General features: G+C 39.0%; 1 protein-coding gene across 1 annotated transcript in view; it reads left to right on the top strand.

The window, feature by feature from the left end:
- The window catches only part of IFTAP (intraflagellar transport associated protein), a 32,731-nt gene that overhangs the window by 151 nt on the left and 15,019 nt on the right, over window positions 1-17,561 (top strand). The window contains 3 exon segments of the mRNA XM_059819802.1: window positions 14,106-14,263; window positions 15,717-15,788; window positions 16,731-16,785. Of these exon segments, the coding sequence (XP_059675785.1) occupies window positions 14,106-14,263; window positions 15,717-15,788; window positions 16,731-16,785 (285 nt within the window).

Here is a 17,561-nt window from a genome sequence, read left to right as displayed (position 1 = left end):
AAATCGCATCCAGAAGGGCAGGTAAAAAGAGAAGCAGTAGTATTTGGTGTCATTCTGCTGCTTACTTGCTTTGTGACCTGAGGCAAATCTTTGTGATGCTTTTGTTTCTCCTACCAGGAGTTGTCTCAGGACAGCTTTCCTTAGCTTGCTTCACAGACTGCTAAGGTAGGTCTCTGCAGGTGTTTAACCATGTTTTGCTCGCTCGAGGGAGGTGGGGGAGCGTGCACTATTTGGAAGGATAGGCTTTTCCTAAGTACGTCCTGCATTGTTTTGCTGGAGAAGTTTCCATAAAAGAAGAAGAGCCTAAGGAGAGTGCTTAATAGTATGAGATGGCCTAAGATTAGGGGTGTGCAATTTGGATACTTTCACAGATATACTAACACCGGCTTGCTGAGCTACGCTGTTGTGCGCGCCAAGCTAACATTGCTTGGATGAAGGCACATCAGGACATCAGATTAGGATGATTAGGCTGAAAAGGTCTCATGCTCTGCAGATGGCATAAAAGGTGGGGCTTAACCTTGATCTGAACATTGCTGAATTACAGGCAGTTCAGATCTGGATCCAAATTCTGCAGCTCAGGTTCATTTCTTTTGGCCATGTTAAGTCAGGTGCCATAAAAATAAATGCGAGCTACATATTACTCACTTACAATTCTCTTTGCCACAGCTTTCCACTAAAAATGATGTCCTCATCTTATTGCAGAAGCACTGTATTTTTCAATTACGGCATGTGGCATGCTCCATTGATTGGCACTCAGAAGTCTGTCCTGTCCTTGTCCTTCAGGCAGAACTAAGTGTCAGTCACAGGCACTGAGCAGAAAACCAGTGGGGGAGTCGAAGCTGCCATAGAAATAATCTTGTGGTAACCTTCTGTCTCCTCCCAATAAAAAATAGAAGAGAAAGGAGACACTGGGGGATGAGATAAGAGGATTGAAAATTAGGTTCTGGTCTTCTTTATGTATGATTGATACACTGGGGATAGCTCCTATCTTAGAAGCGTGCTGCATATCATGGTGCTACTTGCAAAAAGCCTCAGCGTGTATTTCAGTCACTTTTATTGTCACTATAGCATCTGCCACTAAAACTGTATAAAAGATAGAGCTTTAGCTGAATCACATACTTAGAAATGCAGTTCCCTATGCTGGTGTAAACAAAACAGCTCAGCTTGTTTTCCTCCCACCTTCATTTTCCTTTAAAAATACCCAAAGGTGCTGGTTTGCATTATAAACTAATGACCTACAAAAATTCCACTTAAAGCACAAGGCATTTTAGCATCAGAACTGTGCAAAATACTTTATAAAATATCACGTGCTTAGTTTCTTAATTTTGCATTTGGAAAATAGCCATTTGGCTTTAAATTTTTTTTAAAGAAGCAACTGTGATAGGTTAATAAGACTATCTGCTAAGAGGCTCCAGAAATTTTCACTTTTATATGTGAATCCAGATATTTACAGTGGGGGTATATTTGTGGTTACTGTCAGGTAAAATCTGACCATTTTCAGATTACCTTTCCGAATTTGGCCTGATCATGGTGTTGATCCACACACAAAATCTTTGTACAATGAGCGTTAATGTCAGAATTTGCAGTCCTGCGTAATTAGATATGGAGATAGCTATTTGTATACACAAATAACTAAGCCCATTCAGTTGTGTGTGTAAATATATATGAGCTCTTTAAAAAAATTCTGTGAAAAACATCACCATCGGATAGATTTTTGACTGTCATAACATTGGAAACAGAAGATACACATATAACTAATTGGATCGCACTGATTTCACAGGGTGCCATATTTATATAAGGTGATTTTCACTTGTGCATGAATTTGTACTCGCTCTCTAGTTGGGATTGCAAGGATATTTTCACCACGAGTTTCTACGTTGTTCCTGAAAGCATCTCATAAGAATCTAATTTCCTAACAAATGTTTAATTTTTCTTCATTAGTTAAATTTACACACAGTGAAACTGAAAACAATATACCTTGAGTACAAAAAGCCAAGCGTCCTTGACTGTTCTGGCCTATCTAAAGAAGAACCCTTTGAGGCTATAAAGGTCAGCCTGCAGTAGCCCTCTGAGCCCATCAGGGTCTTCTGCTGGCAGAATAGTTCTGTTCTTGTAAATATGGGAAACAGTATTAATGAATTTTTGCATTCCTGACTTTCATTGACTTTTTAAGGATTGCTAAGGATTCCTAATCAAGAAAATCACATTTTTAGGATGTTGTCTTTTTGTGTCTGCATGTGTGATACTACCTTTGGCTACTCTGTAGAGTAAGAATAGGGTTTCTATTCTTCCTTGTGTTATTTGAAAAGATATTCTCTTAGTTCAAGTCGAACAAGATTTGGAGTCAAAAGAAGGTCCTCCTAAATTCTGTGTAATTCATATGTGTATGGTTTAAATAGCACACAGATACGTTATAACTCAGTTGGACCATAAAATTATAGCTTTGATCTAGGAATTTAATCTTCCTGATTTTAGTATTCCTAAAAAAACAATGATTCTGTTTTTTAAAGTGTGCTTGGTGCTGTAACAAGAATGAGAGTTCATAGACTAACTGACAAGTAAATCCTATAGTAGGGCTTTTACCTCACTTCTACCAGATCTGATGGGACACGGAGAAACATACTTAAATGTCATTTTAAAACTCTGAGCTCAGCATTTAAAACATATATACTCCAACAGAACATGATCTATATATCTTAAATGCATAATATTTAAAAAGTATGGGAGCGCTCCCTCCACAACTGGAAAATTTTTTAACCCTTTTTATTGATTCTGTAATGGATGGACACTTGAGGGGTAGGTTAAGATTCTAGTAAGTCTCTTCATTTTCCTATGTAGAGCATCCAAAGTGTGGTTTTTGTCAAAAGCGTAATATTAACAAAACGAATAGATAGGTGAAAGGGCTGGTGAACTCGTGGGAATATGACTTAGTAATTAGAGCACAGGGCCAGAAAGGTGAATTTTTCATGCTTGCTGTAAAGCCTTGCAGAAGTTTTCAGCATCTGGAAAAAAATTACCACCTCTTGTGCAAATCCAAAGCAAAGATATTGTTAAGAAGAATCATTTTATTAGTAATTTATTTTAATACATTCATTTTTGCTGCTCTTAGAATCACTGAACCCCCTTATGCTTATGCCAAGTTACATACTTAGCTTTGTTAGTTTGTTCTTTTAGCTTTGAGCATAAAAACAATCTGATAATAAAACAGCTAACTGGCATTTGCTTTGAGGTTGTACAACTCCACTATATTTTTTAAGTCCAAAATAAAATCTTAAGAGTGATTTCTTGACTGCAGTTGATGAAGCCTCAGAAGAGTTGGATTTGCAAAGGAATTCATGACACAGATTTCTGTAGCTGTCGTCAATGAGTGGTCTCTTCAGAACTAAACCCTTCCTAGAAGAACTTTGGACAAAATCTCGTGGAAATAGACCCAATCTCCGCTTTTTAAAAAAAGTGCCACACAGGGCAAGAGGCTCTTTCAAATCTTAGGAAGAGTGTTTGAAATCTAGTGGAGAGAACTATGATGTCCAAAATTAGAAGGCAGCATCTGCTCATGTTTCTAAACTCGGAGGAAGATTGGGAAATTCACTGGAGCATAAAATACCTCCTTTGACGTTCTAAAAAAAATACAGAAAAACCAAAAAAGATGGTCCAAGCTTCAAATTTTTCATTTAGATTTTAAATTACTCCTCTCCCACTTCCTAAAATATGGGATCCTGGATCAGTCAGTTGCATAGAAAAATGCTGCTATGAATAAAATTCTTATCCAAACCCAAGTTTAGATTCATGTTTGTTCCGTAATCCTGGGCATTAGACCACTGGGATTACATTCAGTCCGTTCCTGCTGTTAATTTTGCTCGATTTCATATACTTCACACTGCCTGGCAGTGCACTGAAGTCTGAGGACTTTGATCAGACCCATCTCTAAGCAAACTGAACCTTGGATATATACTTCATAGCTTCAGTGCTGTTGTTTTGATGCTTCTATGCTGAGCAAGCTGTCAAGTGGAGGAAGCTGGAAAGTGGCTGACCACTTCTCTGCTTCCAGGTGTCATGCAGGAGCTGTGTTCTGTGTTGTGATCAGATTAATTTAATTCCCCAGTGAAAGCTGAGCGATGTGTTTAGTTCACAGTCCATTTGACGGTAGCTGTCTGCTTCCTTTTTTCGTTAACCATGTTTAGGAAAAACAACTTTAAACTTCCTACAGAAGTGTCAGTGGAGGCACTTTACAAGTGTGAGTCTTAACAGCAGAAAGCACAGCAGAAAACTATATAAGAAATGACAGTAAATTCACTTTAATTTTAAAAATGGACCGGTAGGACAGTGCTAACCCCAAGAGAAAATTGCAGCCTTCTTCCTATGAGTGGATTTGCCAATAAAAGCAACAAGGCAGTTCAATAAAACTAATTAAATTAATCTGTCATCCCCAGGGAATTTAACCAGGGCACGAAATAGGGAAAGAGCATCAATTCAGAGCTTTTTATTGATGTGTTGTGCTGGATCATTGGAAAGAATTGGTTAGGAGAAAAAATTTGCAATTTTCTATTGATCGTAAATTCAGTAGCTATCTCTGTGTAACCTTCATTCAATATAGTATAACATCAAATATCATACAGAGCCCCTAAATGTAGAATAAAACCAGACATAGGGATGCAAACATAATAGATTATTTTTGAAATAATAGTAGCTGATCTGTTTTATGGATATTTGTTGTCCTTAGATCTCAGTGGTATTTGCTATGCAAAGTACTTCATCTCCATTGTATAGACAAAAAAATCAGGCGTAAAGAGGGGAAATGACTAGTGTTCGTTTGCACAGTAGCTCGCTGCCAGCACCAGATAAGGACAGAGGCACTCGGACTCCCGGAAACTTTGACAGCCCTTGAACGATAGTGCTTCCCTAATAGCAATTCTTTGCTCTTTTCTGTGATGCCTTTATTACTAAATAATTTCTGAAGATTGTTTCAGATGGAAAAAAATGTATTTTCACTCTGTTGCATAACTTAGATTTTCTGTTGATACTTTGATACATATTCCATCCTAGAGTGGCATATTAGCTATGGTTGAATTCTGTAGTACTATAAAAAGCAGTAAGACAGAATGAACTCTTGCTCTAGCTCATCACCTTGCCTCGAAGGGCACTGAAGTGTGCTAAATGCAGCTGTTGGCTAAGTTTCATGCCATTGCAATGAGGTGAGGAAGCACTGTTAGCCCTCTTTTCCAGATGTGGAAATGGCACAAAGCAAATAATGTCAGAGATCGGGGCCATATAGTGGCTCAACAGGACAATCAGAAACAGAAATGAAGTGACCTCACTTCCAGTTTTATGCTGGACTCTTTATGGAATTGTGTGCTTTTCTGTGTCCAGTATAAAATCTCATAGAAATGCCTAATTTCAAGAAAATAGGTGTTTGCTTTTAAAAAAAGCATCAGGCCTTTTTGAAGAGGCCTTCATGTTTTAATTGTAATATCCAAAATGGAGACTTTTTGAAACTCTAGGGCTCCCTGACATTACTTTGTTCCCACCTGCTGCAATCTTTTTATGATATTATTTGTTAAGAAAGGAATACTTTGTTTGGAGATGTTAGATGCTTTTAATGATATACAATTCACTAGTTTCCTACAGTGCTTATCTACTTCCCTGCTAGTGCTGAATTCTAGAATGCAAGTATGCAGAAGGTTTTAAAAATCAATTCTGTCCTGATTTATTAGTATTTCACCTGTTCTTTTAAAGTGCTCCCAACATATGTATTTAATGTAGTTTCCTTGTGCTGAGGATGAATTTAAGCACATTTGTGGTTGCTTTGACTGTAAAAAAGAAAAAAAAAAAAGCAAGTGTAACAAGCGCAGTGCTTATTTAAGTAATAAACTCAAATACATTCTGTTTCTTTTAGCTACGGTTCGAAGTATGGCTCAGTGTAGCCAAGACTCAGAAAGAAGTGTGGACCTCCTGTACACTGAACTAGTGCAATTAGTTACTGTCTAGTTTAAAGCTCTTCCTAAACTATCCCTCTGAAATCTAACAGTATTTGCATTCTGCAAAGGCCAGTGTAGATGTTCTGAAGCCATCGGAAGCAGGCCCACCTTCACCAACTTCGGGAAAAAGTCTTCCGGCTTTTATATCCTGATACACTGTCAACTTATAATTGCAAATTACTATCAGTTGTACAGCCTGTGCCTTTATGAAGCTGTTTTTTTCCCCCCACCACGTAAACACTCTTTATTGTTAGAACTAGAAATCTGATCTAGTATGTTGGCATTGCTTGGTAGTGATAGATACCACTTGATCCCTGGTAGATATGAGGAGGCGTAGCTCCCTTAATAGGACTCTGCTGGTTAATATCAGCTGAGGATCTGCTCTAAGATTTCTGTCATGGTTTTCTGAATTTTTTAAAGATTATTTTTCATCATCATCTCTTGGAAGAAGCAGGATTTTGCTCAGGCAGGCTGCTGAAATGGTCAAGTGCACATTTGCCTTGTTATTTAACTGACTGCATTATAATATTCAAATGGAGAAGGTAACCAGCAACAGCACTGTTGAACCGTAGAAGAATAATACATATTTTTAAATGATCAGCTGGGGTGAGTGTGGTATAAACAGGAAATACTGCCCCTTTTCTAACACTGACACTATCTAAAGCACAACAGAGACATAGATACTGATACAGATAAACGCTACATAAAACCAGAACATATAGGTTCCATTAAGGAAAAAGGGAGAGAGACTGATACAGTAAAAGAACAGTTAAACTTTTGAAAATTAAGGGCTGAGTTAGTTTTGAAAAAGTATTGCTGTACATGAAGCTAAAGCAGATATGTGAGGGTGGCTGAAATATACTTGACAGTGACAGTCATTCATCTTTCCCCTGAAGGAGCACATACAAAAAAAAGTCCTTTCCTGTCTGGTTTTTAAACATTCTACAGTAAGGGAAGTATCCAAAAATGGCAGTCAAAAGTAATAATTGGGACTTAAGAGTTTACCCTTTTAAGTCAGAAATAGTCCCCCTGAAGTTACTTCTGTGGGACTTCGGATCTGCTGGAGGGCAGGAAGGCTCTGCAGAGGGATCTGGACAGGCTGGATCGATGGGCCGAGGCCAATTGTATGAGGTTCAACAAGGCCAAGTGCCGGGTCCTGCACTTGGGTCACAACAACCCCATGCAACGCTCCAGGCTTGGGGAAGAGTGGCTGGAAAGCTGCCCGACGGAAAAGGACCTGGGGGTGTTGATCGACAGCTGGCTGAATATGAGCCAGCAGTGTGCCCAGGTGGCCAAGAAGGCCAACGGCATCCTGGCCTGTATCAGAAATGGTGTGGCCAGCAGGAGTAGGGAGGTGATCGTGCCCCTGTACTTGGTGCTGGTGAGGCCACACCTCGAATACTGTGTTCAGTGTTGGGCCCCTCACTCCAAGAAGGACATTGAGGTGCTGGAGTGTGTCCAGAGAAGGGCAACGGAGCTGGTGAGGGGTCTGGAGCCCAAGTCTGATGAGGAGCGGCTGAGGGAGCTGGGGTTGTTCAGTCTGGAGAAGAGGGGGCTGAGGGGAGACCTCATAGCTCTCTACAACTACCTGAAAGGGGGTTGCAGAGAGGTGGGTGTTGGTCTCTTCTCCCAAGTGGCAAGTGATAGGACAAGAGGAGATGGCCTCAAGTTGCGCCAGGGGAGGTTCAGGCTGGATATGAGGAACAATGTCTTTCCTGAGAGAGTGGTGAAGCACTGGAAGAGGCTGCCCAGGGAGGTGGTGGAGTCACCATCCCTGGAGGGGTTCAAGGAACGTGTGGACGTGGCATTGTGGGACATGGTTTAGTGGGCATGGTGGTGTTGGGTTGGTGGTTGGGCTTGATGATCTTACAGGTCTTTTCCAACCTTAGTGATTCTGTGATTCTGTGATACTTGTCCTAGTCCATGGAATATGTACTTATCCTAGCTGAGGACATGGTATAGTGAAATTTCCTTAGGAAATTGGCATTACTGAGAAATGAATCAAGCCCGTATTACTGATTGTACTAAAAGTTCACCTTTTATGAAAGAAAAAAGGTAAACAATACTTTTTTCTGATCATTTGTCATTTAATCAGGATAAGATCAAAGACATGAGAGGAAAAGGCTGCACTAGCTGGCTCCCTGTTCTGATGTAAACAGGAAAGAATTCCATAGGCATGAATGAGTTACACTGGGGGAACACTGCAGAGAAGGAAAGGGGATTCAGCAGCAAAAATGCCCTTGTTAATTGGAGATGAAGTGTAGAAACAGAAGACCACAATGTTTGACATGCTGGACTTTCAAGATGTGTTACAGATATTAATTTGCACACTTAGGCAAGTAAGTTGTTATTTTTTCTGCTGTATAGACCAAGTTACTTTGACAGAAGAGTTCTGTTTGCTCAGTGCTACTGCAAGATCACTGCCATCGAAATTAGTGAGGGTTTTGGTTGAGGAAGATTGGAATGGGACTTCAGGAATTCAGATAGCTAGGGGATAGACAATTCAGATGCTGAGGGTTGGCAGATACCATATAGTATCTATGGAACATCCACTGCCTCTTTGGGTGGCAGCAGGAGGCTGGGCAGGATGCCCTAAGGCTTTTAAAACAGCACTATATAGCAAAGTTTAGGTGCCTGAATCGCACCTGGATTGCTCTTACTTATGGACACGCATACAGGACCCTAATAATGAAATCCTCCAGGTACTTACTGTATGGGATACTTGGGCTTTATTTCATGAAAAGTTGGACAAACTGCATTGATTTACAGAGATTTATGCATTTAAATACGTGGAAACAGGAAGATAGCTCGAGAATGTAAATCAGAGCAGGTCTTCTAGGCTAAGTAACTGTAAAATAAAACACTACGTTCTATTCTCAGCTGGACAATATACAAGCAGAGGGAGGCTGCAAGTTTTGATTGGATTACTGCAGAAAATCTGGGAGCTGGTTTGATTGAATTATCAGAAAGAAATAGAAGGCTTTAAAAATTATCTTCCCAACAAATTGGTTTTTTGGCTTTGAAATTTATTTTTTCCTCTTACAGCTTGGCATTTAGGGTAAATGAACTCAGCACCGTATGACAATTTATATAGTTGCAAATTGGTAAATACAGGTACTTCTCCTACAGTATGTTATGGTCTTTTGAACATTTCAAAGTGATATTTTATGGAAACGTTTCAGTGACAGGGTTTGTCCTTGTTTTAAAATGCAGCTGTTTGCTGATGATGTGTTTGAAGAATGGAGATAGTGAATGAACATGAAATTTGTACTTGTGACCTCTGTGCAAGACAGTTATCATGCTACTGTAAGTAAAATTATTTTTTGTTCAGGAGTCCTGCACAAAGTCACTGTGTTACTTGAATCCCAGGTTTGCCATCAAAGCATAACTTGGAAGGGATTTAAGGGATTCACAGGCCTTCTGCTGGCCCTCAGTCCAGCATTTTGAGGACAAAGTAGTAAATTGGAACTTGCAATAGTAGCTTTGCTGTATTTTTTTTTATGGTTAAAGGGGTCTGTTTCTCATTCTCACCCAATTTTTGTTCTTGGAATGAATTCATTGAAAAAAGGCAGGAAATACCTGGTAGTTTGTATTGTTTTATCCAGTGTATGTTATTGATTGCTGTGTCTGGTCTGGCTTTGAAATGTTTCAAACCACGAGACTTTTATCATTCTTCTTGGGCTACTATTTCATCTAACAGATTTCACTGACAGGAAGTTTTTCCTGATAATCCTGGTAGCTCTCTTCTCTGGCTTTGTGATAAGTGACTCCATTATTCTTTGAAATATGTGGGTGATCAGTGGACATTTTCAAAAGATTCCCTTCCAAATTGAAAGACAAAGAGAATTTTAAGCAATATAGAGGATAGATAGCGGGAGAGAAAAAAAATTATCAAGCTGGATATAGTTTCTGATAGAAATATGTTTCTGAAGTCTGCAACACACTTTTCAGTGACATGCAATTATGATGGATACTACTCTTGAGAGACTCACTCAGATTTACTTTTCTAGAGACCTAAGCTGGCTTATTATTTCATTGTTAAGGTACTGACAGTGGAATTTCTAAAAAGTAAGACTGAAAAACTCTCTGCAGAGTGAATATGTGAATCTTTCCATCATTTCAGCCGCCGTCTTCTGCTATTTTTTGTTGTCTTTGTATCCCTTATTTTGGACTTTTGTCACATGTTGTAAAAGCCAGCGTTGTATGTCTGGGTCTTGGCAGGTTGAGAACTGTGGCTGTGGATAATGAGTCAATTATCACTTGGTCAGGGGGAAGGAAGAGGGATCCTCTTGCTGGCTTGAATGTGATCCTTCCTCCTTCCCCTTCTCTTTCAAAAATAAGGACAGAAATGGTTGAAATTCAGAACACTGTCAAAGGAATACAGCTGTGATATTTCTCGGCAGATTGTAGTTTCTTGAAGTTTAGAACAATTTATGCATGATGTTTTTAATAATATTTTTTTAAGGTTATGACTGTTACTGCTTCAAAAGAGCCAGTTATATGATGCATACATTGAGAAACTATAGGTATCGGTAGTTAATTTGGACATCTGAAGGTGGATCTTACTGAACCTGAGGGACTGTGCTTGAGGCAAGCAACATAATGTTTGAGTCACTTCCTCTCTCCAATTTATGTGGCTTAGTCTCATTATGCCCATGGTTGCATAGCTGATATTCTGTCCTCACCATGCGTTCACAACTGCTTTGGGTTGCTTAGACTATTTTCTTTTCCTTCTGTATTTTTCTTCACTTGCAGTCATGAATCTAGTATCACATTGCAGTTGTGAATGTGTCATCAAATGTAATGTTTAATATTCTGTAACCCAATAACTCTGCAATGGTCCTAACCAGAAAAAATTTTCTGACAGCAGTTTATGATGGCTCTCTTAGGAAAAGGGATAGTGCTTCTAGCTGTAGTCTGGGGTTGGTAAATGGCATGTAAATGCTATGAATGCGCTTGATTTCTTATTAGCTCATTTAATCTATCTAGCTTTTTAACTGTGACAATAGCTCAGCTGTGCAGAAAAAATATAACCTAATAAAATAAGTTTATCAGCTCATGTGTACTGCCTAATTATAACTGTCCAATTATGTGTCATAGGTCTTTTGATGCTGAAAGTGGTATTATTTTATTTGGAGAATTCAGAACTTATATTTTGGAGAAGGATGATCTGATTTATATCCCAGAAGGATGACCACAGTGGTATCCAAGATAGGCATGGGCTTGTGCAGGAATATCATGTTTATTCAGAGCCTTTCAGCTGTATGAATTATGTTGCTGATAATTCCAGTTGATGATGCCTTTTGTCTCTCTGTTGATCTGGCTGAGAAAAGTGTATGGCTTCCAGAAGCTGCTTCTCACTTCTCATACGTAAAGGCTCCTGATGTGCACCGGGAGGATGCTGGGTCCTCAGTCCCTGTTGGTACTCCATAGGTCTGCACATGTTTGGCTGCATAATTTGCTAATACACACATACCCTAAAATACATGAACATCCTTTTGTGGCTTGTCAGTCTTTAATATAAAACTTGTCAGTTCTTAGTATAAAACAGGAAGTCCATCCTGTTTTACCACTACAATAACAAAAGATTGAAGCTTTTTGAGCTAGTCATCTAGTTCTTCCTATAAAGTAGGGTGACAGGAAAAATATCTTCAAATAGTGGGTGACCATTTTACCTGTCAAGAATTTAAAAGAGGGTTTCCTGTGTAATACTGCTTCATTTCCATGGTTTGAAAAAGAGAGTATGTAGGAGGAAGAGATTGCCCATATGTACTGCTGTTTCCAAATACTGTTTTAGGAAAGTACTTGCTAAAAAAGCAGGGAGACGCCAGATGTCATATCAAGAGACCTGGGATTTAGGAATTATTTAGAGGATCCATCTGTGGTCTGAGCATTAAAATCTGTTCGCTAGGTTGCTCTGGTCTGGTGTAATTTACTTTCTATGAACCTTGACTCTTATGAGTGTGGACTTCAGGTATGCCCAGACTGCCAGCCCTTTCTATGTGTCATAGTAACTGTAGCACAGAGCTGTCCTGGGGCATTAATAACTTTGGTGGATGGCTCAATGTAGTAACCCCAAGGGCATCATTAAAACTCTCCACAAGAATTACTTCAATGCTTGTAACATTTAATTATGCTTTAGGAATGCACTGCAGTGTTTCTTATTGTTACAAAATAGATTTTTCAAACTAAACCCAAGAAACTCTGTTAAATGAACATTTATTTTTCATTAAGAACATGTGGTGTGAAGTTCAATTGAATTGATTGTCCTGTAGCTGCTCCATATTTATTAATGGGACTTTTAAAATAAAAAGTCCTCCATTTTTATTTTGGCCATGATTAGTGTATTTTTTGCCACGTTGCAGGAAAAAACCTATTCAGCATGGGTTCAGAAATCCATACTTCCATGCACATGCTTGTCCTGATCTCTAATAATCTCTTAGATCCGGTCTGTACTGTTGAGATTTCATCTGATGATCGCCTAGCTGTATCCTAATTCTGCTGGCTGCTCCTTGCCCCATGGACTTGGCTGGTAGGACAGTCAGAAGCACTAATAGTTGTCTTAACTTGGCTCTTGTTGTCCAAGGAGTTGTTAAAGGTCGGAAAGATGTCACAAGCTGTCATTGAAAGACTCAGTTCTGTTTCTGAATAATTCCCTATTTTCAGTGAGGGCCCCATTAGCCACTCTTGATGTATAAAATAAACATGAGAGAAGTTATTCCAATGTTCTGTCAATGCACTGGCAAAACATTTTTCCAGTCTGTCTTTCAAGACCAAAGGAATCCCTTACGGTAACAAACCCTGCTTGAACATCTGTATTTAATCTTTAATCTCAGGACCTAAACTTCTTGCAGTTAACTATCACTGGCGTACTGCTCTTTGTTAGTCTGATCCCAATAAAAAAATATTTACTTGCAGAATTTTCCCAGCCAGTCAGACTGCTAATATAGGGAGGAAATCAAATAGGTAATAAGCTAAGTCAAGAGTATATGGTAGTTGTTAAACACTGAAAGCAGCAGGGCCTGAAGAAATCAGCTCAGATGAGGTGCTTTACTAACTAAAGATACAGGGGCTAGGTTATAGGACCTGTCGGTACATCCCATTGCATGGACCTGGGCTGGTGGAGGTTCTGGCAGTGGTGCCCATGGACACCCAAGAGCTCTGTGGGTGCTGGGTCTCAGCAGACGCACAGCCAGTGTTAGTATCAGCTCTGGCAAGAACTGCCAAGGCTCGCTTCTATACTAGACAACATGGGCATTTGCTCTAATGGTTGTGAGGTTCACACACGGGGCACGCGTTTGGGCTGATAGTCAGTATAAACAGGGAGATACAAGTTACTGAGGTAGAAAATACAACAACTACTCCATTTTTGGACCAGATCATCGCTGTACTATGATCAAAATCGGAGTCGTTTCCTGTGCTTGGTAAGAAGGCACACCATCGGTTAGATACGTGAAAGAATACGTGCAGTTGAGCTGCTTAAGATATCAGGTGATTTTGTGAGCACAGATCTCACATAATCTGGACTTTTAAAACTAGACCTGTAAGTGCTGGGGGTGTGTGTTGGTGCTGGGGAATGAGGGAAGGTTCCTGGTTTTAATTCTAAAAATGTACATCTAAAATAGCTCTACCAAGTGCGTGCAGTTGCTATGGGGTTTATAGCGGTGTCGCAAAGAAGAGACTTTCTTCGTACGTGCTGGTGTTTGCAGTGCCAGATGAAGGCATGGGCACAAATGTTATGTGCCATTTTGTGCAGCATTCAAAGGACATTTAAGCAAAGTTTTAAAATAAAAACTAAGGAGTAACCTTACTTACTGTCTTGCTTTTTTGGGTATTTTCAGCTCTCGGGTTATTTTATCAAGTTTTCTGTATATTGCATAAGCTTTTGAGACAATGAATTCTTCAGTATTGAGGAATAGCTGGTGCTCTGTGCACTTGAAGTTCAAACTGCGTATTCAGTTTTATGATAAAGATTGAAAAATACATGCATATGATACACATGGAAGCTCTGAGCATGAGAGGAAAAGTGAACGTGTAAAATAAGTCAATATTAGATCTAATGAAATTCACGTTTTTCTTTTTCTTGGATAGTGCATTATGTTATCTGATCTGGTGTGATTCTCCTTGCAGAGGAAGAGGGGAAGACAATTCAAGGAAGTAAAGTGGACTCCCTAAGAAAAACATTTGCTACTTCTGAATTATCAAACAGAAATAAACAGGATGGCTCACCTGGAAGAAGCAAAGAAATGTGGGTGTCTCTTCAACCACAGATGCCAAATGAGAATGAGGTAATGAGTTAACATTTGTCCATGTGGACAAGCACCACATTCAAACAGATGAAAATATGGGGAGATATACTGTCCAAATGTTAGAGGCTAGTGGCATTTATCCCATCTGAGGCAAATATTTAAAATACTACCTAAGTGTGTGGTGCTTACAGAGGCACCTGCAGGGATCATGTTTGGCAGTGGTATTTGCTCTACCGAAGAGCTGCCATAATCTGACTAATAAATAAGGTGCCCTGCAAGGATCTTTGTGACGCTTTCACTGGAGACAGCAGTTAACAGCAGAGGTTGGCAAAAAGGAAAAAGTCTGGAGAGTATGGATGCCAGCATGCACAGATTTATTTTGTTTCGTGGGGATATTAGCAAGTACTGAATTCTGCGTTACTGAAGCTAGATTGCTTCAACTACCTAAAGTAAACAGTAGGCAGGCCAGAGGCATTTTTAATCTTCTGAAACATATGACATTAGGGATTTAATGTGTAGGGACAGGAAAACAACAGACATCATCTGGAGAGAGTGAGATGGAAATCTGAGCCCACTTGGTAAGAATGTCTGCCCTCCTGCCTGAATAACAAGTAACTAAGCTTTGATCTAGCCTGTACTCAAAAATTCCCTTCGTTAACCTTTTTATTAAAAAAGAAGTAGCAGGTCATTTTGTGCAATACACAGAGCAACACACTTAAGTGCCTTCAAATGATGGGCCTGCCGGGCCTCAGTCAAAGAGTACAAGCTGTCATTTTCCTCCCTACTAGCACATGCCTTTGAGGTGGAATCAAGCAAGGCTTTTAAAACAATAACATTCTGTCAGTTGATTGTATAATAATAATAACGACAAGAATCTTTTTGCCATTTTTCTCAAGAAGAATATGGTTGCCTCATTGGGATAGACTGCCTTTGGGTGTCTTACTTCAGCCACTTTGAATTGGCTTTCTGCCCCATAAAGCAATGTGCAATTTCCGTTATCCTTTATTTAATGGAACATCTTAATACTTGTCTTTGTTGCTACAGAAAAAAAGTTTCAGGCATGGCTGCACATTTTTGTCACATTAGCAGTTTAAGAAACAAATACAGTAATAGTAGAATGCATCAGAAAAATTGCTAGCGTCGTAGCAGGAGGAGGCTGTAATGCAGTGAGTTGGCCACTGTAACCTTTAAGCCTGCCCTGAGGAAAGGAAAGAGGGAAAAAACCGCTATTGAAAACAATGCTTCTGTTCTAAATGCTGCTTTTTAGGCATGTTATGATTGCTTACAGTGTTGTTCCAATTGATTCAGTCTGGTCCTGTGTAGGATTTCAGAGGATTACCTGCATACATTCTATTTTCAGGAGCATTGCATTCAGTTTTAAAAAAATTTTAAAGACACCCTAAAGGATCTGTATGTGTAAATCAGTAGGAGCTTTGACTGTGATTTTGGTTCTGTTTCATGCATATAAGTATTTCTGCCTATCTATCTACAGGCAGTGATGAATGAGAGCTGGAAAGCTGGTGGCTCTGATGGAAGTGATCTCAGCCTGTCTGAAAGAGTGAAGGTGAGGTTTCCTTTGATTTTCTTCAAAGTGGGGATTATGAGTAGAACCTGACTGATTTTTGCTTTATTCATTTACAAAGTACTTGCAATTTGTTGATGTATTTCTTTCCCATCTGTGGAAAAGAAGGATGACAGCATCACCATCCAAAATTTTTTACAAATGTTAATGAGTATGTACTTTTAAAGTGTAAAGGTTATGTAAGTGTTGATGAGAATGGTGCAAATCAGGTTGGACAAAATTATCTAAGAGCATTTCTAATTACTGCATGGAAACACAGAAGACTACCCAGTGCATTTAGTAAATCCTTCATGCTAAAATTATTCGTACATAGGCTGGGAAAGGCCTTTCACTCTCACCCTATGCATCTATTCAGAGTGCTACCTGAAATAAGAAACATCTTTTCTTGTGGTATGTTTTAGATAGTTTACACCATTTTGAAGGGACGTCAGCCTGAAAAAACAGTAGTGCAATGTCCCAGATGAAATACTAAAAATTTAGTACTTCTTAGCTTTTTTATTTCCCATTCAGTTCACCACTAGTATCAAAACAGAAGGATCAAGCTCTACTTTGCCTACAGCATGTATTGTTTCTGTGCCATATGCAGTGAGCTTGCAAAACCGCGGAGTAACTTCTCATGTATCTTTTTCCTATGAAAATATTTTACTGCTCCATCTTCCCACTAAGTTCCTGAAAAAGCTGCTGTACAGCTTGAGCTGCTTTCCCATCACTGTAGTTGATATGCAGTAATTTTGGCAGCAATTCTTTGCCTATACTTAAAAGTATATTAAAAGAAAATTCATATGCTTTCTTGGAAAAATGCTGGGGAGAATGGAGAAGATGAAGGAGACAATGTAATGCTTTTTTGCTTTGCTCTAGATTGTACTATAAGAAATGGAATTAATAAATTTTAATCTATTCTCCATTTTGGGGTTTTTACGGCAGGTGGACAAGCACTTAGATTTGGAAGATATAGATACAGATGAAGAGACATACAGTGGTAGGTTTGCCCCCCCTTTATATTCACTATCATTCTCTGTCTTTGGATGCAAGCATATGGACATTGTTTAAAGCACCTTTTCTCCTCTAAAAAAGATGTTCTTCCTCCATTCTTCTATTGCTAGAAAATTCCCCAAATTGACCAAATTCCCCATATTAAAGTACTCATTTCCTCACTCTAAGAGGTAATGAGATAATAAATTATAAGGAATATTTATTATATTGTGTCCTGGTGAGCAGTTATTCTTTTTCAAGATTTTTCAGAATTACAGAACACTTCTTGTTAGCAACGTTTCTGAATTTTTCTGCACTTCTATTTTGTATTGAAATTATTTTGATTACAAAAGTTTCTCCACAAAGTAACGTGGGTGCTAAAAGAGAGTTCTACAAAGTGGAAATATTTAATGAAAATGTTGTCCCTACCTATTAAAATTATTTCATCCTGGGCTTAAAATAGATGAGACTAATTTTGAATTTCACAGTGAACTTCTTTAAGAATTCCAATTATGAGCATTTTGAGTTGTGTTGAACTGTTCTATAATAATTTTAACTCTCCCACCTCTAAAAAGTAAAGAGAAACCTAGTGTCCATAGTTATCTGTCTATCATAGGTGCTTGTGTGGTCTTTATTACCACCACAATTGACAACCTTTTCGTGATTAAGTATATTTTCCTCATCTATACCTGTGACTGCACAAAGAAACCAAGCCACACAGATTAAGGGATTTACCTAAGGTCACTGACAGAAGCTGTTACAGAGCAGGACTTTGGTTCTCAG

The sequence above is a fragment of the Gavia stellata genome, chromosome 7 (assembly GCF_030936135.1).
Source record: "Gavia stellata isolate bGavSte3 chromosome 7, bGavSte3.hap2, whole genome shotgun sequence".
Lineage (NCBI taxonomy): Eukaryota > Metazoa > Chordata > Aves > Gaviiformes > Gaviidae > Gavia > Gavia stellata.
This window is presented reverse-complemented; position numbering and strand designations above follow the sequence as displayed.